The sequence below is a fragment of the Hakea prostrata genome, chromosome 10 (assembly GCF_041222555.1).
Source record: "Hakea prostrata isolate BN-2017 chromosome 10, UWA_Hpros_2, whole genome shotgun sequence".
Lineage (NCBI taxonomy): Eukaryota > Viridiplantae > Streptophyta > Magnoliopsida > Proteales > Proteaceae > Hakea > Hakea prostrata.
Window position 1 is genome coordinate 25082495 of NC_142609.1, and position 24487 is coordinate 25106981.

Here is a 24487-nt window from a genome sequence, read left to right on the forward strand (position 1 = left end):
CACCCCAAGTAATCCTAATATTTTCATTCATTTTAAGGCTTTGCAACTACACAGAGACTTCTCAATGTTGTGCACCAGACTGACTTGATCAATGGAGGCGGCTTCCCGACCACCTTAGGTCGGTCCATGTTATTTGTTTTGCAAGCTGGTTTGCTGGTCAAGGCGATTCAATCAAATTTGGACACATCACCACCTACGAACCATGGCCCTTCATCTAAGACATTCTGCAAGTCTCGTGGATGTTCAAACATGAAATCATATGTGCACTCACTATAGAGATATGCTGTAACCTTCTCTCGCAAGTTCCATGTATTAAGTAGTCCATCGGTTAGTGCTTGAGGTCGAAACCTCTTTCCTTCCATAATTTTACCCCTCGAGGTGAGGTCACTCATGAGGTTCAACTTCTCTGCTTCAAACTCCTCATCCAGTAGATATGGTTCTTCGTTTCTCATGAGACATCAGTAAGCGATGGAGCTTAGGGTACGTAGCATGTTATGAAGCGACTATTAATGCTTTATGGTTCGAAGAATTTTATTTTTGGGCTACCTGTTGATTCCATATTCAAACTCTATAGTTGTTTGATTCCTTCATAATAGTACGAAGTTCAGTTCAGAAAATATTGAGATCAAGTATTTCATGCTCTAAGAGAAAGCTCAAGAATCACAAATTGTCATGGAGCACATCATTACACATAACATGATTGCTGATCCTCTCACTAAGGATTTGACTGCAAAAGTTTTTCAGGTATGTTACTATCGCATTCAAAACTGATTCTCCGAATGGATCAAGGATTAGCCTTGGGAATCCAATCTGAACTGTTCAACAGGGCAAACAGTGAGAGCGGGCCGACCGTATTGGTTGGGTAGTCACTTCTAACGATCAAGTCAATACCTGGGATAGTACCTTACATTAATAGATGTGGTGCTAAAGGTGCTGACTAACAAGTTAGAGAGGCGAAGAAGTCTACGTACTTTAGGGTGGATGGAATTCACTGGTTGATATTGACTTACGGCTTATATAGATTAAACTATCACTAAATAGCTTTTCTTTTGATCGAACAAATATTTGTGCAATAGTTTTTAGAGCAAATTGGAGGCCTTAAAACACTAACACCCCACTTTATGTTTGAAAAACTATAGATACTTTAAAATTGAATTTTCATTAAACACATTAGTCTAATTTGTCATTGAGAACTGTTAAATTATCGTTTATATTTTTTCGTTCATATTTTGGTAAAAATATTTTTGAAATTGAAAGAAAATAAATAGTGATTTACCTTTTCAATGACTAATTGGATTAATGTGTCTATGAAAATCCAATTTTGGGGTGTTTTTATTTTTCAAACATAAAGTATGTGCTTTAAGGCCTCCTTTTTGGGGTGATAGTGTAATTTGCTCTGGTTTCTAATGTATACATACGTAAGCATTTTTTTTAATAAAAAAATTCCCAAATAGTCAATTTCTAAAAACGATTTATTCAATAAGATTTTTTTTTTTTTTAAATTACTTAAACAGATCCTACTTTTGAAAATAATTATCAACTCCCAAATTTTGTTATTATTTTTCCTACCAAACTAATATTCTACTATGCAATCCAAATTACCCTCAAGTCTTGTATATAAAAACTTATGAGAAACATTTATGAATTCCTTCAATCTCTTGGCAATTCTTCTTCTTCTACTTTTTTTTTTTGGGGGGTACAAAGGGGCTTTATTAACTTGGCAATTCTAGGACTGACAACATCTTGTCTCTTATAGCTCTCAATCATTCTATCATTTGTTAGTTTCATCATTTGCAATGAAAGGCTTGAAGGTAATTTAGGTAGTTCATGGTGGAATATTAGTTGATCAAGAAAAATGATCACAAAATTTGAAATTGATAATTATTTTCAAAAATAGAATCCATTTGAATACAATTTTTTTTAAAACATCTTATTTGAGTAAATCTTTTTTAAAACCTAAACATTTTGGAAAGTTTCCTTCTTTTGTTAAATGGTTTTCATTAGTGAGGATCTATATTTATTTTTTTTTTGGTTTGCCAACCCCGGTTTGTAAACCGATGGTTCGACCCGCGTTGCACACCTGACTGTAGTGGATGAATCTCCCAGCGGGGATTTTTTGCATCCACAACTTAAGCGAACCAAGCTGCTTACCACTTGGACCAACCCCCGTTGGTCTACTTATTTATTCATTTGCAACTAATTAACATTTTTGTCTTTTGTGATCGTTCTAAAGAATATAAAGCATCATTTTGATATGACCTTGGGTTGTTTTTTTTTTAAAGAAGTGGCCGAGCAATGCTCTAACACCCACTCAATGGAACATGATCGCTCTATGAGACACAACACATTGAGGCCGTCCTAGCTAAGAGATCTGCACATGCATTTACACTTCTAAGAACATAAATGGGCCGAAAACGCATATATTCATTATTGGTTGTGTGTACACGCATTCAAATGGTATATAAATAGACCTTCAATACATGTCTCATGTTTGACCGACAAGAAACATGTCTCATGGGCGCACCTAGTTTCGAATCTAGATCAAATTGGCATTTGAGAGGTGATACCTGTTTGCTTTTGTACCTTGTAGGTCAAATAGAGTTATGAACATCTTCGTGAGTTCCCTTTTTTTGGTCATCACTGAATCAGTCAGTAAGTGTTACTCAAACTTCCTTGATCTTACTGTCTTTATATAGAAGACTGCTACTCCTTTGTTAAAAACACATTCACAATTGAATGTTTATAATTTCATTTGAACAAGGATATCAAGCTTAAAATATACTCCGATCGACAATTCATTTGCCCACACATTCAAGTTGTAACACCAAAATGAAGAAAGCAAAGAAAATACTAGATTACCATTGTTTGTACTACGATGAAAAGGGTATGAACAAAAAATCAATTGCGTTTCTACCATGAATCCAACCATTACTCTAATTCCATCATTCTTATTGATGCTGACATAGCCATTAATCCCTGTGTAAGCTTCCCCGCATATTTTTCATTCAAATCATTTTATTTCCAGGTGTTTATGTGCCCAAAAAGCACGTGTAGGTTGGATCTGTGGGGTCTTGGATTCAAAAAAATTGAGTCTAAGTAATACCTCTTTATAATGGAAATCAGTGACACCCATCACTTGCATTTCACTTGAACGCAATTTATAACCGTTGAGTTAAAAAGAACAGATGAAATAACAAACAGTTGTCATGTCAAATTTACTTCCTGACGCAAAAACATGAAATTTAAATTTATGTTTCCAAAATAAACAGAAAAATAAACGACACTTCACGTTTACTTCTTTTGTTAGAAGTTTACTTCTTTTGTTAGGTCTTAGTGGAGGTCTTGACTTCTCAGCTATGATCTTTCCAGTAGTTCATGTAGAAGCCCATTTCATTCATATTCATTGTTATGATGTTTCATATTCAAATAGTGTTTATCAAACGGTTTTTGACAACAATTGTGTTTTTCAGCACAGAAAACACTAATTAACAGCTTCTGAATGGGTTATCAGACAGGTTCTCAGTCTTTTGTTACACCTGACTATCACTAACCCACAAATTTTCTTCAACTTATTTTCGTTTTGTAACCATATACACAAACTGATCACCTTTTCTTTCATTCACTCACTAAGTTTTTCACCCCGAAGTCACAGTGTCCCTTCTTTAGTACCCCGCAGTATATGACTATATGCAATGAAAGACAACTTCTCTAGACTATCAAATGTTTTGTTTTTCTAGACGATGACCCCCTCCTCGGTTGTTGGCAACTCCATGGATGAATCACAAGAAGATGTCGTCGAAGCAGGTTCTGTGTACCACTGGTTCTCTCCCCGGGTAAGAAAGCATGCCTCTGCAGTAGGAGCCACGAAGATAAACAATTATGCTAGAGAGGATTATTCTGAGGAAATAGAATGCTATAAAACTCAAACAAATCAGTCAAGCAGTTGTTCCAGGCACGACTATCAATGGGATAGAATATGTTCTCCTTTTTTAGATGTATCATAAGTTGCAGAATGCTGAGAACCTGAAAATTGGGTTACCCCAATCCCCAATCTAAGGATTGCAATGTGAAGGTTTCACACATACCAGAGCTAGCTGCACCATAAACCTGCACTAAGAACTACGCTTGGGGCCAGTTATTTCACCGGGCAATAGAAGCTGGACCCTCGGTGGTGAGGTCGGATGGGGGATGATGGCAGCCAGAATTTTTCCAGTTTTAAATGCCATACACCCCCAACCCGTTTCTCTTTATAAAAAGAGGGTCATACAATATAGGAACACCTATAACCTGCCTCATTACCATCCCTAGGACCCTATCCCATTGACTTCTATGAAGTTCTAACCGATGGTCCCCCAAGGAAACTCCAAAGGCATTCCTCTTCCTAACCTTACAACATGTTGTGAGGCACCAAAGGTTGAAGAGCTTCAGGCAGAATGAATGTGAATAGAGAGTTATGTTGGGGCCTTTTCTGTAGGATAAAATTAGGAGAAAGTAAAAAAGTAATAGCATTGGTTCCCTTCTGAAAAAATACCTCTCCCATAACACACCTAAATTTAAACCCAAAATCCCCATGTCAAGAGATGCCAGATGTAAGTATGAAGAAGCCTCATAATTCTACAGATTACATGAATCAACATTTTTATTGTCTCATAGATGCTAACGTAACTTGTTTACCTGATAAAAATACATCCCTGTATTCATCATCATCATATAAAAATTGAGGAAGATCTGGAGATCCAACTCCAACAATGGTGCTTCCGCTGCATGAAAAAGAGAGAATCTTAAACTTTGAGGATGTTAGCAAGGAAAGAGGAAAGATGGCACCAAAGCTCAGCTTTTGACAAAAGCTAAATTGATATTTTGAAATAACACCCAACAGCAAATGCACCACCTACTGCAAGGGGGATGCTGGCAATTCCAACAGTTGGATGGACAGGCATTGACCAAGTATCAAAATCAGCCTCCAATTCAATCATTTATCCTCCATGTAATGGTAAATATAACTCTTTACGTCTATACATTCCCCCATAGTATGGTACACCTGTCCTTTGTCCTGAAGTTTTCAATAGTTAGGTTTGCTTAGTGGCCAACTCAGATAGAGTTGAAACTTCACATGGGCAGGGGCCAATCAGTCCACAGAATTTTCTTCAAGTGACACTTAGATATTCTTTGAATCAACATGTTCTATGATTGGCCACAGTGAACAGAATATACATTCTGCAATTTAGAATAAATAGCAGTTGGTACAAGAATGTAGTTCACATCAGTGACGGAAAGAACCATTTCATTTTATTTTTATTTTTAAATTATAATAAGTTGTATCTATATGTGAAATGATGTGCTTAATTTTGACACAAACATTTCTCCAGACGTACATACACAACCTGTTTTCTTAGTCCTTACTTTTCAGTGTTCTCATTTACCCTCTCTTTTTTTAAATGAGAAACTGCACCCACTGCCACCTCTATCTTGTTTGCCAATTACCCATTTAGATTTTTGGATCCCTAGAGAATAACTACATCTCTATCAATTTTTAATTCAGTCTGCATGGAAGACAAGTTATATAATCAATGGCAAAACATTGTGCAATCAATTTTTCCTAGGGGGTTGACATGGTGAAGCAGGACTCTTAGAACATCAACTCAGAGCTTTGAGGTACTGGAATGCATTTCAAAGGGAAGAAAAACAAAATCCTCTCACATTTCCCAGTCCTCTCATGCTCTTATTATATTTTAAAATCAGAATACTAACATTCTACCAGGGTCTTTCAATTTTAACATAAATAAATGAAAAACAACATAACAAACCATAGATAACCAGCTAGTTTTGTAACACCCAGCATGCATGTCACAGTTATTTATCACATTATAAGTCCTTGAATATTTTATCAATATTGTACCACAATTTTATTTAGGTACTTCAGTAATAGCATAGTTGCAATTTTCAGCATGGTCAATTAACACAACAGCAGTTGATGTAGATCAAAAGCCCATAGGAACAAGCCCCACAATCAGCCAGCAAGCTCGTGGGATGCAATTGCTGTAAGAGGCAGCCTGGTCTGATGATATGGCGAGTTTTAGGTGATTTGATGTAGCATCACATAAGGAAGCCCTACCTCCAAATAGAAGCTTGGATGAAGAACTAAAAGGACAAAACACTGTTCACGTGAACAGTGTCACAGCCTGGGACCTATTTAAGTGGAAACATTCTTAGAAGATTTGTGGGTCCAAGATCAGATTACATGAAGATTTTTACTCTTGGGAAACTTAGAAGTTTAGTTTAGTTTAGTTTCTGCTGTTGTTTTTTATGCATGTGGCTGAATTATAAAGCCTAATAGTTTCCTTTAATTAGTTTCTATTTTTCGTAAGACTTGTTAAAGGAGTTAGAATAAGATTATACTGTTGCTAGGTCAGCCTTTCAACACTGAAGGGGGGAAACCCAGGCCTTAGATTAAGGCTCTAATACCATGTTACAATTCCAGAATCTGTGATTAGGTAAGCATAGAGAAGAAGGGAGAAGAGAAAAGATGAAGAGAAGTCGTGATGGAGGGATGAGAGTTGTATGTACTTCTCCCCCCAGTCAAGATAGCTTTATTTATATGAAGAGACTACATAGATATGGACAGAATATTCTGTCCACTTTCCCAAAAAAATAGAAAGACTGAAAAATAGTAACTTCTACAGTTCACTTCAAATCAGATCTAAATCTAAGTTTCCTCAACTAATTACATAGGAAATCTGGAAATAAATCAGTGCCAAATCTAACAAATAAAATCACATAAGATCTATTAATATCTTGCTGACCAAGCAACAATATAATATTATTCTAACTCCGTCTTTAACAAGATTCTATTGTCAATGATTACTAAGTTATTAGTTTCTATTTTCAGTCTATTATGTTTCTATTCTTTCATCGAAACAGCTTCCCAACAAAAATTGTTCTGAATAAGGTTGTGTAGGAAAATTGCCCCACCAATCTCTACTTGTGTGGAAGTGTTTGGCATCAGGTTTGCCCTTTTAAGATTCTATTCCTTATAAAGCTTTAGCCAAGCTATAAATGGACCCTTTAACTGCAATATAAGATCAGACTTCAGAGAAATCAAATTTGCAGGCCATGTTTCCATTGTTTATGGAGGAATCCACGTTCAACAGCTGAGATGGCTGGGGGTGAGAGACCTACGGCTGAGATAGCCCATCCCCCTACCCCTTAGCCCCTTCTCCCTATCTTTTCTTTCTTTATGTTCACATTGTGTCTGCAACAACTCATCAAGGTCTCCAACTGAAGATCAGAATCCATCCTCAGTTGATTCTAGAGGCTGCTACTGCTGTTACCACTGTAGCTGAACTTGTGATTTAGACAGTTGCTGCAGCTTGTGAAGATTTTATGATTCAACAACCCCAGGTCAAAATTGACTAAGATTTGGAGTTCTTTCTATTGAGAGGATTGCACCTACACTCTATCCCAATCCAGGCCCATTCCATTGGCTGGATCGCTACACAGCCGTTACCTTCTATTTCTAGACTAATACTGTGAAACCCGGCCCTAGCCTTAACCTGGATACTCTATTGTTTGTAGGTCCGAAGACCCGAAGTAGAAGTGGGAGTCAACTATGGGCCATATCAGTAGAAGACATGGTGTTCGACTCCGAACCCATGGAGATTGACGATGATGCCCCATACTTGAAGACCTTGTTGGATTTGGAAAAGAGACTACACCTTGATGAAGAGAAGATTGGTTGATGACCTTAGAGCTTGGTTAGACATGATTTGAAGACGTTTCTCCATGCTAGGTAAGTTATAGTTTGTGTTTAAAATCTCGTTTGATTCCGATAAGAGAAAGGCCCTCAATTCCCTGATTCAGGCTTTGCTGACAGCCTGGGTCGACTGGGTCAGTCTACCCAGCCAATCGACCCAAGCAGACAGAATTCGAGCAGAATCTTCTGTTTAGGTTTATATTGCTATATATACCATAGTACTTCGTATTTTTAGTATCCCTAGCCTCCAAAACACTTAGAGAACGAAAGAAACTCCTCTCCAAGCCTCCAAGAGTGTTGAAGAAGATCAAACCTTGCAACATTCAAGTTCTCTCTCTTGTTCTTCAATCAAAGGTTAGTAATCACTCTAATATGTTATTGATTCATTCTTACTATGATCATTCTCTTCTATGAACTGAGATTATGAAGAAGATGCTACATCCTTGCAATCATGTCTTCTACAATCTCTATTCATTCACTCATGCTATGATCTTTATATTCATTCTCAACCATGATTCTTATGTTTTCTACATGCATCTATGATTATATTCTTATTTTGATTCTTCTAGCATTATAGATGCATCTCCATGATCATTCATACTCTTGATTTACTGTATTAGTCTACTAGAATGAGATCTCATCATCTCTAGTTCATCTCTTTCATTCATAGCATGTTTTCAATGAAAACTATGTTTTCTACCAAATTAGAAAGTATGTTTCTAAATTAGTAAGTATTGGTTTTTATCATCATTTGATGTCTAATACATGCTAGATAGTCTTAGATTACTGTGTTAGACATTCCCTCCAAGTTTCGTAGCATTCCGGATCATGTAGAATAGGTTTCAGACCAAAAATCTGATTTTGGACTCGTACTGTTCACTGGGCAGACTGCCTGGTCGATTGGACCAATCTACCCAGCCAATCTACCCAGTATGACAGCAAGGGATTTCTTCTTCGTCCGTTTCGATTCGTTTGATGCTTATGCTTTTAGGACTGCTTCTTAATGATTGTATGATGCTTATCTAGGGTTTGTTTGCTAACTTTGGATTCATCCTCTTGTCCGTCCGTAATATCTTCGAATCTATTTAAGGTAAGGACAGTTATTACCATATTTTCATAGATTGCATGAATCTTAGTTTCTAAATTGGGAACTACCTAGATTTGTTACTGATATTGTAGTTTCTATTATAATATGACTGTTGTAAGTACAGTAGGTTCGTACTTTCATATTTACCTTATGTACTTGATTATGTATGGACTCTTACTCATATATCTTGTATGTTCAATTATTATTGTCTATATGTATTCTTTCATATGAAGAGATATCTGTTGTGGATGATATGACTGATTTGGGATTGTGATTGATTAGGTATGATTTGGGATTGGGGAATGTCCTTTTGACATTTCTATCCTTGGATATCATTGGGAATAGTATGGGATGTTTCCGATGGTGCCCTTTGACGCTTTGCCGGATTATTGGTTGTCATACCTAGGACTTGTCTAGCAGTGTTTGGCTAGGATATCCCTGTTATATCAGACCCAATTTGGAAGGGTATTGCAATGGGGATTTATGGGCTCTCAAGACCGGTAATCAACCAGTGAGGGGACATGAATCACATTGTGGGGGCCATTCGTTGGTAGGGTCACATTTGTAGACTTGGGCTCATGGGCGCTCAAGACCGGTAGCCAATCCGTGAGGGGACATGAGAGCTTCCCGTCTACTACTTGTGGATGACCAATAGGGTTGATGAGTCCGTAGTCTGGGACTATGCTGACTCTAGTGTGAAGGATACCGGAAAGGATCGCCAGGGGCGAGGAATGGACGTATCTAGATCTGAGTTGATATAACCAAGTAGATGACTTGCATTTGGCTAGGCTTTACCCTGACATGCGCCAATACTTAAACCAATGGTTATGTGAGAGAGAGGTGACCTAAACCCCAGCCATGGAATGTATGAGAGGGATGCAAAACCTAACTACCACCGGCAGACCCAAGATGCCAAGATGGCTGAGGGAGAGTAAATGACTTTCCTAAAGAAATATGGTGCTATGACTTAAAGCATGTCTACCCATAGAGACCAGCATACATAGAGTTAGACTCATACATGCATTATCTATCTCAAATTATATCGCATCATGCTATGTTTCTGTTATCATGTTATTTATGTTGTTATGGAATGACTTGCCTTGCTGAGTTCTCTCGAATTCACTCCTTTTGTACAAATTTCTTTTGTTAGATTACTCTATAGGTGTAGATGACTATGAAGGCCAATATGAGGAAGCGCAAGCTGAAGAAGCATACTACACGCAAGGTGTTGGCAACTATGAAGATCTCGTTGATGATCCCTCGCGTGATCATGCTTCATACCATGATTAGCCCTACCGTTGAGTGGGAGCGTCCGAGCTTGATTTCCGAAGTCTATACTTACAAAGACGTTTTTTATAATGTAGAATAGACTCTAGCTTAGTTTGATTACTTCTTTTTTTTCTTTTCTTATGGAACCGGTTGTAATCTTCTTTTAACATTCGAACGACTTTCCGCTGTACTCGTGGAGTGAGATTCCGCCTCACTCTACATTTTGATTATAATATATATATATTGGTATCATTTCCGCACTCTGATGATTATTTCGTTACTTTACTTTGATCAATTAATTAACATTGTTAACATTGATTTAGTCTTGTTCTTGATTATATTATTGTGAATGTGGGAGGTTGATTTCCTCGATACTGGTCTTCGAGACTGTGGATCACACACTCGGGTATGCCAGGTAGGGTACCGGCTGGGTGGATGTGACAAATACTAGACCAGAACTTGGGTTTTGCTACTTGAGTTATTTGAAGCTTGAACAACATATTAGGATTGTTACCCTTCGGTTTACAATCTCACATTAGCAGTAGACTGATTCCAGCTGGGATCAACACAATAAGAAAACTTTTATTACCTTTTTCTCTTTCCCTCTAGTTCACATATGAAAGAACATAGAGAAGGATAAGAAGAAGAAGGATGATGCTGATCAAAAACCAAAGAGGCCTTTTCTAAAGAAACAACCTAGGTGATGCAGATCCAGCACTGAATTGGTCTATTTTTCTTTGAAATCAACCTAGGGATGATGATAGAGGTGTTAAGCCTTTGATAATAGGTTTATGTAGTCATAGGCCTATTCTATGGGCCCAAAAGTCTAGCATCCAAGTACGAAATTAAGTTAGTTTAATAGTTTTGATTGGTCTAATTATGTAAATTCTGGGCCACTTAAGTTACACTGGCAGAATAACATTTTTCTTGTGTTTTATTTCAGCTTTAAGAGTTTAAATTAATTAGTTTCTATTAGAAGTCTGAATTCTATAACCAGCCAACAGTAGGAAGATCAAAGAAGAGAAAGCAAGAGAGAATAGAAGGAAGAAGTGAAGAGAATTGGGAAGAGGGAGAGTTGTGCAAGAACTACAGCTCTCCCTAAGTTTATTTATAGATCTGGGATGATCTCCCAGAATATTACAAAATAAGGAAGTAACATATTCTCAGCATATTTAAATAATCTGAAACCAAATAAGGACAGATGTCCTAAGAATCATTCCAATCTAATCTATACTTGCAGCCTAAGTAAGTAAACTATAAAAGTAAAAGCACTTAGTAGAAAGACAAATTACCCCTCGTGATACATATTTTAACACTCCCTCTCAAGCTAGAGCATACAAGTCAAAGGCTCCAGCTTGGAATAACAAAAACATATATTGAAAACTTCATCACTCTAGAGCACAAGCCAACATTGATAAACACACCGAGATAACTTCACTAGGAGATGATCAACAACAACTTTAAAAAACAATCTTGATGTCATCAAACAATGAAAAATGTGCAGCTCCAATGTTGCATATAAGCTTTCCACAAGAAGCAAGTAATAGTTAAAAGTATGAGTAAATAAAAGACAAAATGGATTTCTACAGACCAAGTAGATAAATAAAAGGTTGTATGAGTTGTTGCAAATCAAGTAGGTAGGTTAAAGTAGTATGGGTTACAATGGACCAAGTAGGTAGACAAAAGGCAGTATGGATTACTAAAAGCCAAGTAAGTATGTAAAAGGCAATATGGGTTACTACGGACTAAGTAGGAAATGTTGTTGTAGAATACCATCTTAGTAGGATAAAGATCTTCACTAATAATATTCTTCAACAAATCTTGAGTAGATAAAGAATGAGTCTCCAATCTCCCCCTCATGTGTAGCATTACACGTGGATTAGACAAAATAATAACCAAAAATAGGACTACCACCAGATCATCAATGATAATGGCAACAAAAGGAAAGAACCAAACTCTTTCAAGCTTGCTGAGAATAGCATGCTTAGTGGTAATAGAGATCTTGCTCTTTTGGTAACAAATTTGAACAGCTATAACAACTAAGAACTTCTTCAACCTGGTTCGCCAGAAAATAAACCCCCAAAATATCATTAATTGGATCAATGGGGCAAGACATTAGCTTTAAAAAATTCTGGAGAGCGCTGGCCAGGAAACAAATTGCAGGCAGGATATTCAGGTACATGGAACAGCAGACATTTCTTCATGTAATCAGCTTCAAAACCTTCAAACCTTCATGACTTGTTTAGAAGGTCAAGTTCATACTTGAACAACGAAGAGCATAGAAACATAGCAATACCAGTAGATAGGAATTCTTTCTTCAAATTAGAAGCTTCAGACAACTCTCAAATCAGAAATCACATAGAGAAACAAGTGTTGATTAAACCTACTCTGATACCATGTTAGAAGTCTAAATTCTATAACCAACCAACAGGAGGAAGATCGAAGAAGAGAAAACAAGGAAGAAGTGAAGAGAATTCGGAAGAGGGAGAGTTGCGCAAGATACTAGAACTCTCCCTAAGTTAATTTATTTATAGATCTAGGATGATCCAAAAATATTACAAAATAAGGAAAGTTATTTTGATATCTTCTCAAAATAAACTGAAACCAAATAAGGAAAGATGTCTTGAGAATCATTCCAATCTAATCTTACTTGCAGCAAGTAAACTATAAAAGTAAAAACACTTAGTAGAAACACAAATTACCCCTCATGGTACATATTCTAACAGTTTATATTTTCATAGTTAAATCAGTTTCTAAGTCCTAATTTCAGTGGGACTTCTTATGTAAGGCTATAAATAGGCCCCCATTCATCAGATTAGGGATCAGATATGAATGAAAATGACCTTCACTTTCGAACACTAAGTGTTTTTCCACCAGTTCTTTCAATTAGTTTGAAGATCCAAGCATTAGGAGTTCTAGCCCTCTCGATTAGTTTAATGATCCAAAAACCTAGGAAGGTTCTACGTGAATAAAGCATACACCTCTGATTGGTTGAAGATTAGAGTTCAACCTTCATTCTCCATTTGAGTATTCCATCCTCAAGGCTCCATCCAAGTGTCTAGAAGCCTACACTCCATTCCCCTTCTCATGTCACAATTTTTATTTTATTTTTTCTATTTTTGTTAATCTTTTTTTTTTGTGTGTGTGTGTGTGAATTTTTAGAGTTTCCAAGACACCAAAAATTCAAGGTCAGATCTACACCAATCTAACTGTTGAATGTGTCCCACACTTTAGGTACATCAACCCTCCAACCTTAGTGACCTTAGATCCCAATTTGACCCCATTTTGACCGTCCGATTTCAAGATATAAATACTTTCTTGAAGTTTAGTACTCCATACTACAACAACAACAATAAGCCTTGTCCCTACTAAATGGGGTTGGCTACATGGATTCTTGCCTTCCAATCAGTTCTATTTGAGTCCCCACGCTAGATACAAAGCCTAAGCTTTGCATTTCCTATCTCACCACTTCTTTAAAGGTTATCTTAGGTCTACCCTTACCTCTTTTAGTCCCTTCAATCTGGATTATATCACTTCTCTGTACAGGGGCATTTATAGGTCTTCGTTGAACATGGCCGTGCCACCTCAAACGACTTTCTCGAAGCTTATCACTTATGGGAGCAACTCCCAAACAACTCTAATATGATCATTCCTTTATCTTATCCTTCCTAATTTTGCCACTCATCCATCTTAGCATCCTCATTTCTGCTACACTTATTTTATTTATATGATTCTTTTTAACAGTCCAACACTCTGCACCGTACATCATAGCTGGTCGAATAACAGTCCTATAAAATTTTCCTTTAAGCTTTAATGGAATACGCCGATCACACAAGACCCCGGACGCACCTATTCACTTCACCCACCCTAATTTAATTCTTTAGGAAACATCATCCTCTATATCACCTCTTTTATTTATGATTGAACCTAGGTACCTAAAACAATCACTCTGAGGAATCTCCTTATTGTCAAGTATCACCACCTCATCGTCTGCTCGATCATGACTAAAGCTACAAACTCGATATTCTGTCTTCATTCTACTAAGTTTAAAGCCTGTTGATTCCAAAGCTACTCTCCATGATTCTAACTTGGTATAATTCCCACTTGAGTCTCATCAATCAACACAATATCATCAACAAAAAGCATACACCAAGGGACATCATCTTGAATGTCTTTGGTCAATTCATCCATTACAAGTGCAAATAGATATGGGCTTAAAGTTGATCCTTGATGTAGCCTAACTGTAATTGGGAATTCATTACTTTGTCCCCTCACTGTTCTTACACTTGTCGCTGAACCATCATATATATCTTTAACTATATTTACATATTTACTTGCAACACTTCTTTTCTCTAATACTTGCCAAATTAACGCTCTAGGAACTCTATCATAAGCTTTTTCTAGGTCAATAAATACCATATAAAGATCTTTCCTACATTCTCTATACCTTTCCATAAGTCTCCTAATTAGGTAAATAGCCTCCATTGTAGATCTTCCCGACATAAACCTAAATTGGTTGTCCGTAATTGTAGTTAAGTGTCTCAAACGGGTTTCAATTCTCTCTCCCATAATTTCCTAATATAGCTCATCAATTTAATGCCCCTATAGTTATTACAATTTTGAATATCTCCTCTATTTTTGTAAATTGGAACCACGATGCTTCTCCTCCATTCATCTGGCATTTTTCTTGTGTTCATAATCCTATTAAACAACTTAGTCAACCAAACTAGTCCATGGGTTCCTAAGCTCTTCCATACTTCTATTAGGATTTCATCAGGACCTTGTGTATTGTTAGTTTCATCCTCCTTAGTGCTTCTTTTACTTTGGACATTGAAATTCTCCGTATATAAGTTCGAAAATTAGTGCCTTGGTGAATGGTATAATCGTCTGAATCATAAGTGCTTGAAGTATACTCGTTTAGTAGACTAGAGAAATAGATTTCCCATCTTTTCTTAATGTCCTCATCACATACTAGTATTTTACCATCTCCATTTTTAATACATCAAACATGGTCAAGATCTCTACTCTTCCTATCCCTCATCTTAGCTATCTTATAAATAGATTTTTTTCCCTTCCTTCATGTCCAACTTATTGTATAACTCTTCATACTTCTTTTCCCTTGTTTTTCCCGCAATTTTTTTAGCTTCGTTTCTATCCAACCTATACCTTTAAAGATCCTCAACATCCTTAGTTCTTTGCCATGTCTTAAAACTAGCTTTCTTATTCCTAATGGCAACTTGAACCTCACTATCCCTCCACCAAGTCTCTCTATAAGAATGAAGCTTTCCTTTTAATTCACCTTGAAAATCTTTAGCCACCTTCTTGATACACAGCCATTCCACATCACATTGGTATCCCCTTTAAAATCCTACTTTCCTTGTTTGACTACTTTATTAGTGAAGGACTTCGAGCACTCTCCTTTGAAGTTCCACCATCTTATCCTGGGATAGTTAACCTTGCACCTTTTATTAGTTTTTGGGATTAGGCACATACCCAAGACCACAAGTCTATGTTATGCAGTTAAGCTTTCCCTAGGTATCACCTTGCAATCCTTGCACAACAATCTATTAGTCCATAATACCCTAAAAACAAGAGTCTTTACATCTCCCAATTTAGCCACCCAAACCCAACCAAACTTGGGGGATCATACACCTATATCTTTACCTCATTCCCTCCCAGGTTTGCCATATTCCCATAACTTTTGATCCGATATCTCAAGAACTTGCCCATACCACAATACATTAAAATTTAACACCCCATCATCCTTTATACTACTTCATTCCAATTAATCCAACCAAGGAATTCAGAGGTCACTAACCAAAATCCATCCTTACTAACAAAATCATTCCATCACAACCTATAACACAAATAACCCTCATATCCCATGACCACAATTTCAAGTAGCCATTTGTTAGTCCTACATATGTTGGTTCTCTTAAAAGATCTTAGAAGAAGTGTCCCTTATTAAATTGAGCTTGCATCAAGTGGTATCAGAGCATAGAAGAACCAACCACCATTAGAGATGAGAAAGAGGATGAAGAATTTATCCTAAACCCACTAGATGAATTGATTGATGATGAATCAATGTTGAAGCTAACTGCAGATAAAGCTTCAAATAAAGAACACTACAACTATGAATTTGAGGAAGACCACCATATTGCCCATGTGCTCACTAGTCGTAGATGATGAAACATAACGGGAAGATTGGAGGTGAGAGTGCATTTTGAGAAGTGGGATAAGGACTAGAGGAAAAGAGGGCCTAAATGGCTGTGCAAGTAGGGCGGTCAAGGGGTTGGGATAAAAGGGGGGCTGGGCCAAAAGGAACCAAAGGGGGAAGGACAAGGGCATGGGTTGAGCATATGGGCCAGGCCCAGTAGGGGAAGATGCAGGGAGGTGGAGAGAAGAATTTGGGATTAAGAGGGCAATGGGCTGAAGGAGTGGACTTATTAAGAGGGAAAGGTAGAAGTGGGGATCCAAGATGGGGGCCCATAAGGGAGGAAATATAGGGGCAAGAAGGGGAGGACGGAGAAGAGAGAAAGAAGAGTGTTAATTGTAATTCACATTGGTGGAGTAGCGAACGAGGGGGGGACCAAAGGGAGGGTAAACATCGAAGGGGGGGGAAGCGTCGGGGTGTCAGGGCAAGGATGGCAGCAAAGGCAGACGGATTCCCGGAGAAAGACGCAGCCAGATTCCCAACCTAAGAAGCATAGACAGTGGTGGGACTAGTAAAGTGGTCCAACCAATTTTTAACTTGATTGTTACCTACCAAAGTATGGCAAGCTGCCGCTATAGACGCTGATAAACAAGGGGAGCACCAGTAGCGCATCCATACATCGATTTGGCCGGAGAAGCATCTCCAGACTTCACAAACTGAGCACCATTTGCAGAACCACTAGCCACATTAAAGTAACTTATTAGAGCAGCTACCACGACAAACGAGCCAGAGCTTCTAGTAGGCGGAGCTCGCCCCACCAGAGAAGTTCGCAACAGAGTAGGAACTTGCACTAGAGCATTTCACAGCAAAGGAGGATTTCGCACTAGAGTTTGCATCAAAGCATTTTGTAGCAGATTCGAAGGCAATACTACAAAAACCCTGGGAGACAGGGATGAAGAGCACTCGTGAAGAGGAGAGAGAGAGAGAGAGAGAGAGAGAGAGAGAGAGATTTGATATAGCGCAAAAAAAAAAGAAATTGAGAATACTCCCCTATAAGCTGTCAAAGTCCGACATGTTGCTCATGAAGAAATAGAGTGTGTGCCACAAATCTACAATATGAAGGACAATAAGGTCAGAGATGGTAATACAGAGGTTCACGAAGACAATGATCCAGACCGCTATACCAATAGAAGTTGTGACATAAGATCACAAGTGCATGGCTACTGATTTTGAGCATGAACATATCGAATTGTCATGCTGCCAAAGTTTTTGTCAAAAGAAATATTCCCAAAGTTGAAGACTTAATTCCTAATTTCCAATGCCAGAGCTTTGGCCAAGAATGGTGAAGGCTGCTAGTTTGTTCTGGAGTTAGTAGTAGTTAATCTTGAGTCTAATGGGATTTAGTTAGGGGCTGTTATAACCCTTTAATTACAGCCCCTATTGTAAGCTCATGTTGGAAGAGAGGATGCCACGATGGAAGGACATAAGGATCTGCGAACGCCAGCACAGAACTTCCACGTCATTCTCAGAAGGTTGGGGAATACCCTGCTTAGCTGACGGAATATACTCACTAGAGGACAAGAGAATTAAAGTCATTAGGTCGTGATAGGTTCACCAATGATTACCAAATTATCCGACTCCCAAGGTGTAATGGCCATTGCCAAATGATGTACAAATCTATGGTTCACAACCATAATGAGGCAATGAGAATTGTTATCCCAATCCCCTACTGTCTTCGTCTCTTCTCCTCTCTGTCCTTCTAAGGATCCTTTACCCTTGTCTGTTAAGATTTTTTGACAAGATCACAAAGTTCACAACAATATGGTCCGACCTGCTGGATTGCGATGGCAAAAGGAACCAAGCATACACACCTTGATGAGGCTGTTAAGCTGCTAGCAGCGACGGCGGCAGTGCAAGGAGAGAGGTTGAGCTCCCTACAGGGGACAGTTACCAAGCAAAGAGAAACATCATCAGAGCTGGTTCTGCGCCTTACAGAAATGGATGGAAGACTCGAGCAGGTGTTGTGACAGGTCCCTGCAACTGAACAACCCGTGAGAGCACTTTCCACTCCTGCAACCCTTGAGTCCTCATCTTCCCAGTCCTTTGGCATGATTCAGATGAGAACGCATAGCATTTTCCTAGGTTTGATGGAACCAACCCTGATGGGTGGTTATTCAAGGCTGAATGCTTCTTGAATACCATTCCACCCATGACGATCAGAAAATATTGCTGTCCTTTCACATGGAAGGAGCAGTCCTTCATTCATTTAGGTGGATGCAGAACGCTGGGCAATTGCAAATGTGGGCAGCCTTCACCCGAACATTAGGAGTTCATTTTGGACCCTCGCCCTTCGATGACCCATAAGCTGCACTCGCCAAGTTGGTCCAGATGAGTTCTGTCATGGAGTACCAAACTCAATTCGAGGAGCTGGCCAATTGAGTTATAAGGCTACCCACAGTGATCCTAATAAGCTGCTTCACATTCAGCCTCAAACCAGAAATCTGCCACAAGGTGATGGCATTTCGTCCTTAGGACATGGCAGGTGTGGTAGGTACGGCAAGATTATAGGAGAGTAAATTGCAAGAAGGAAGACAGGATCCTATACAAGATGTGCCGATTTCCAGCTGCCCACCATTGCTGCCCATGCCGGTGACCAAACCATTGGTTTCCACCACCTTTATTCTCGTCTCTTTGCTTGAGTAATAAGAAGGCTGAGGACTTTGCAATTGAGATCTAAACACCTAGGGCTGAAAAGCCTTACTGTCAAGAGCTATATCCACCTATACGCAGACTCTATTCTCTTGTTAGAGGCCTGTTGCTACTCCTTCAACCGAACCAGGTGTGTAACTTGAAATTTAGTAGGCTCGAATCCCCATTTATCCCCTACATCTCACAGGCCCTGCTGGTTTACAAGCCTCTCAGTCCATCCCGTGTTCCCATTCATCCAATTCACAGTCTCATCCATCCATCACTTTGTTCCACCATCCAATGCAAACTTTCTATTTTTTATCCTTTCCCATATCTGAGAATCAAGCCCTAATAGTCAAAATTTGTAAGCATGGCATCCTCTCACTTGGACTACATTCAATCAAGTTTGACAGCCATCTACTGGACAGTTTGCACTACAGCCCAAAAGTTTCTATTTTAGTGATTGACCATATTTCTCAATCCAACTGTTGGATTTATTCAAAGCTTACTACAGTTGCTTGCTACCAAACAAGTTTCACTTTAACTCAGGTTGACCATATTTCTGAGAACTAGTTTGTTTTAGATCCTAACCTTTTGCATGCTTCAGATCCTTAATCTTAGTGATAGGACCCTCCCTAACCCCCCCCCCCATTGATTCTTTACTTCTAACAAACTAATAGGAATTATCACTAGCAAGCTACTGAACTCAGAAACATATAACAGCAGGATAATTTTGAACTAACAGTCATCTTCATTAAGCAACACTGATCGGACATAACTCCTGAATACAAACTGTAATTCTACTAACTGATAAGGACTGCTGAGATTAATAAAAACCAAATAAAACTCAGATAAACCAGAAGCAACACTATGGCTAGGCCATTCCCTGAGAGGTCCTCCCTCTCCCACAAGCACAGCTTGCTATTGTTCTTCTCCTCTCCCCTCTCTTCCCCTCCAAATAAAACTCAGATAAACTAGAAGCAACACTATGGCTAGGCCATTCCCCGAGAGGTCCTCCCTCTCCCACAAGCACAGCTTGCTATTGTTTTTCTCCTCTCCCCTCTCTTCCCCTCCTCCCTTCCCTTACATAGCCCCTTCTATTCTAACCAACTCTTACGCATAACAAACTCCTACACATTCACTCAATCAATTCTTGCCACCTAGGCTGTCTCTTCAGCTCCTCTGTTCACAGCAGGGTGTTTGCTGCTGTCCATTGGGAGGCTGCCATCCGTATTCTTTATATTTAGATCCCCTGTAACAGCAGTAGGTAATGTTGCATACTCCCTCTTATCCCTTCGCTTGTATACCTTGGTTATTAGGGGCTTATCACCTAGCTTTACATTATATGCTGAATGAACCATCCATACATCTAGCTAGTAAGGGTAATAATGGTCCCCAGAATGCGACAAGATTCATTCAAGAGGTCAATATTGCTGGCCCATACCACCACCTGAGAAGGAAGGTGATACGCTAGATTCTACAGACATCACTATGTATGAGGAGCAATGGGCAGCCATCATCATATGGATCTGGATCATATGGCATGGGGAGCACCAAGTTCAATGATAGTCACTACATTGAATCATCAGTTTGGGCAAGTTGTCTATTCATCATTACCACCCCTTGTCTCTGAGTATGAGGGTCAGTCATGCATCAGATCAGGTATTATGGATAGTATCTTCAGTTCCCAGCCCCCCAGCCAAACATTTGGCTCCAGTCCCACATCTACCATCCAGTAGAAGTGGCTCTTGCTCGAGCTCTATGTTTCTAAGACATCTAGGTTAGGACATCTTGAGTATATTGCCATTTGAATCCAAAAGGCTATTGTAGAGAACTTTGAGCATTTCTTCTTGATGTAACCCAGGTTTTAGGTTTAGCCTCAAGGATTTTCAAAATAGGAACCAGCAAACAATTAGATTCTCTTGTTTGGCTAAGGCTTTAAAGGCCTATATGGCTACTGGGTATGGTAATTCAGACCTGAATATTATTAGAATTCAAAATTCAAACTTGAATTTCAAATCATAATGTGACTAGGATCCGGTTAGGACTAGGGTTTGGGGAATCGAATTGCTGTTTCATAGTCCAGATCTGTGATTGACACTGTTTTGCAATTCAGAAGTTAATTTCAGAAGGTAGGGACTGGTTTTTTTAGGTATTGATGAAATTTCTGGAATTCTGCAAAATTCTGCAACTTTCTTGGAGAAGACTTAAGTGCAGAAAATTTCAAAATTCACGAAAGAAGGCTGGTTTGAGAAAACAAAGATTAGATCTTGGTTTTATAGGGTTTTCCAACTCTTAACTTCTTACTTTAACTCACATTGACTCCTTCTATATTATGGTACCTACAGCTCAAATTTGGTTGTTCTCTAGCGTGACATGCTAAGATCACCATCAAAGGTGAGATAATGGGGGTTGAATAGGTCAGAATTGAGTCCTATCTGGTTAGGATCTGAAAACGTGTTAAGAAGGAGCAGAAAGGGAATGGTATCTGCGGGGCTAGGGCAAGAGGGGAAAGGGTTAGGGAAGGCTGCGGACAAGACAGAGAGGGCTGGGATGGAGTGGGGACGCTTCTCTGACTAACCTGAATGCTTGAAGATGATTGATTAAATGAATTAATGCTGCTGGAATGCTTTGAAGAAGATGGAACTTGCTGCTGGAGTTTCTAAACCTGAGAATTACTCTCCACCCCTGGTAGTAAGGGTTTCCTTCCCCATGGCCCAAGCCTCTGTTTTAGCTCAAATCAACCAATCCATTTTATTCAGAATTAAAGAGGCTATTTATAGCCTAAGTACAAGACCCTTTGACTCAATTTGGGATTCCTTAACCGATAAGGATCCCACTGTTGAACTAACTCTAGAACTTGAGTCTAACTAATAAGGAATTGGACTCAGGGTGGGTTTCCTTTATAGTTTAGGATAGCACCACTGTACATGGACTCTTAACTTTTTTAAATCACTTGCTGATTTAAACAAACAGGGACTCAACTAACTGACTTGGACCAAGTCAAACTCAGTTAACTAAATATTACTCAATACAGAAACTCTTCATAACTCACAATTGACTTATCAAAATTAAAAAAAAAACAAAAAACAAAAAAAAAACCCCTAACCCTAGGATCATGGGGAGTTAAATAAGACCCATATCGGGCCCCAAGTGCGGCTTGGAAAATGACCAAAATGCCTCTAGGGTATTTGGCCAGCTTTGAATGCTTTGTTGGGTCTGATTTTTTGGGTCCAATTCCAGGGGAGCCCAACCTAGGATACATCAGCACTTCCCTTCTTTAAATCATTCATCAACTGATGAACTACGCTAGTCATGTGCTTTTGGGTCAACTCTCTGGAGGGCTTTCAAGTGGACTCGACCTCTCATCTTGCAGTGAGGAGGAAGTAACAGATGCGTGACTGCTTGCACCTTTACTTGACAATACTTTGGTGGACTTGGCCTTGTAATGTAGTCTTCAATCCTAGGGGCCCAAGTGTTAGGGGCCCTAGGAGGAAGGATGGAGTCGGTGGTCATTCCTTTGGAGCCCTTTTCTGTCTACACTTTGATCATCACTGTTGCTATTGCCCGTAATAGGTTTATACTATTTTCTTCAAGAAGGAGACTCAAGGGAGGTCATGCTTCCCCAGGGATGGGTGCTGGAAGGAATTTGATATCTATGGGCAACAATGCTCTTCCTGAACTGTAAAGAACCCCTGGAGGAATGGGTGCCTCAGCTCTTTCCTTAGTTGCTATGACCTTGTCAGGATCTTTTGTTACCTTCTGCTTCTTGATCTTTGCTGGTAGATTCAAGGGTAATACTATAATCTTCTGACCTTTGTGCCTAAATTTACAATTGTTTTCCCTCCCCATGATGGTTACATCGTTATCATACAACCAGGGCCTCCCTAAAGTAATATCAATCAATCCCATAGGTACTACATCACACCATATCTCCTCTAAGTGAGAATGGAACTTGATGGGACCTAGACACCTATGAGTGACTTCTAATTTTTCACTGTTTACAAAGGAAACTTTATGGGTTAGGGATGCCTCTCACTTTTAATCAGCCCTCTTTACAAATTCTCCTCACACCACATTTAAGTTACTACCACTGTCAACAGTTGCCAAAGCTTTGTGCGCACCAGATTGGACTCTACTGTAAAAGGGGCAACTCCTCCTCCAATCCTCTTCTCCTTCTAGCTCTGCTAAAAGGATATTACAGTTGACATTGAGGGAGGGGCTGCAATAGAAGTCTTCCATGGTGCAGTCTGCTGCTGGTTCTTGTAGCTCTGATACCATTGATGTAAACCCACGTTTTAGGGTTAGCTTTCAAGATCTTCAAAATAGGAACCAACACACAATTAGGTTCTCTTGATGCTTTGGCTAAGGGTTTTAAGGCCTACATGGCTGCTGGGTACGGTAATTCAGACCTGGATATTATTAGAATTCAAAATTTTAACTTGAATTTCAAATCCTAATGTGACTAGGATTCTGTTAGAACCAGGGTTTGGGAATCGAATTGTTGTCTCGTAATCCAGATCTATGGTTGACACTATTTGGAAATTCAGAAGTTAATTTTAGAAGGTAGGGACTTGGTTTTAGGTATTTATGAAATTTCTGGAATTCTGCAAAATTCTGCAACTTTCTTAGAGAAGATGAAGTGCAGAAAATTTCAAAACTCAAGAAAGAAGGCTGGTTTGGGAAAACAGAGATTAGATCTTGGTTCTATAGGGTTTTGCGACTCTAATGGAGGTTGACTGGGTAAGAATTGAGTAAAGAATGGGGAGTCCTATCTGGGTTAGGATCTGAAAACGTAGGAAGAAGAAGGAGAAAGGGAATGGAATTTGCGGGGATAGGGCAAGAGCAGGAAGCGTTAGGGATGGTTGCGGACAAGACAAGGAGGGCTGGGATGGAGTGGCGATTCTTCTCTGTGTTGGTATTTGAAGAAACTATTGCTCAAAAGGTATATTCATTCATAGGCCCCAATGGGGTATTTATAGTTACAATCTGAGTAAATCCTACTCTGAGTAGGATAAGGAAATACAAAGCAAATAGAATAAAAAAAACCAATCCTAGATATTAGGAAACCTAATCTAATACAAAATATGAAACCAATATAAAGAATACAAGAAAACTAAAGATATAACTAAAAGAGTACTCCAATTAGGAAACCTCAATCATACTTCCAACACTCCCCCTCAAGTTGAGGCATGGATATCACACATGCCCAACTTGGCTAAAATAGTATACAACATCTGCAACTTGATCTTCAAACTTCATTAATAGCTTATAGATTATGTTTGCCTTATAGACTTCCACTTGCTTTGTCCTCATCTCAACCGCAACTTTAGGTCTCCAAGAAAGAATGCCCACAAAAAAAGGTAGAATCTTCAAATGTTGAGAAGACCAAATTTCTACACAACTCTAAGGAAAAATATATTTTTTGGGTAACAACTGCTAGGGTATAGTAGGAAAAGTGAAACTTTAGATTTGTAGCAATATTAGATCTCTAAAGGGAAAAGTTGTCAAGATAAGTGGCAATCTTCAAAGGTAA

General features: G+C 38.8%; 1 protein-coding gene across 1 annotated transcript in view; it reads right to left on the reverse strand.

Annotated features, from left to right (window-relative positions):
* Positions 1–3351: 3351 nt before the first annotated feature.
* LOC149002347 (4-diphosphocytidyl-2-C-methyl-D-erythritol kinase, chloroplastic-like) overlaps positions 3352–24487 on the reverse strand; it is a 28623-nt gene continuing 7487 nt past the window's right edge. The window contains exons 10-11 of the mRNA XM_089136253.1: positions 4675–4760; positions 3352–3849 (exon numbers count right to left, since the gene is read on the reverse strand). Coding sequence (XP_088992379.1) covers positions 3734–3849; positions 4675–4760 — 202 coding nt within the window. The 3' untranslated portion in view covers positions 3352–3733. The remainder of the gene's footprint in view (positions 3850–4674; positions 4761–24487) is intronic.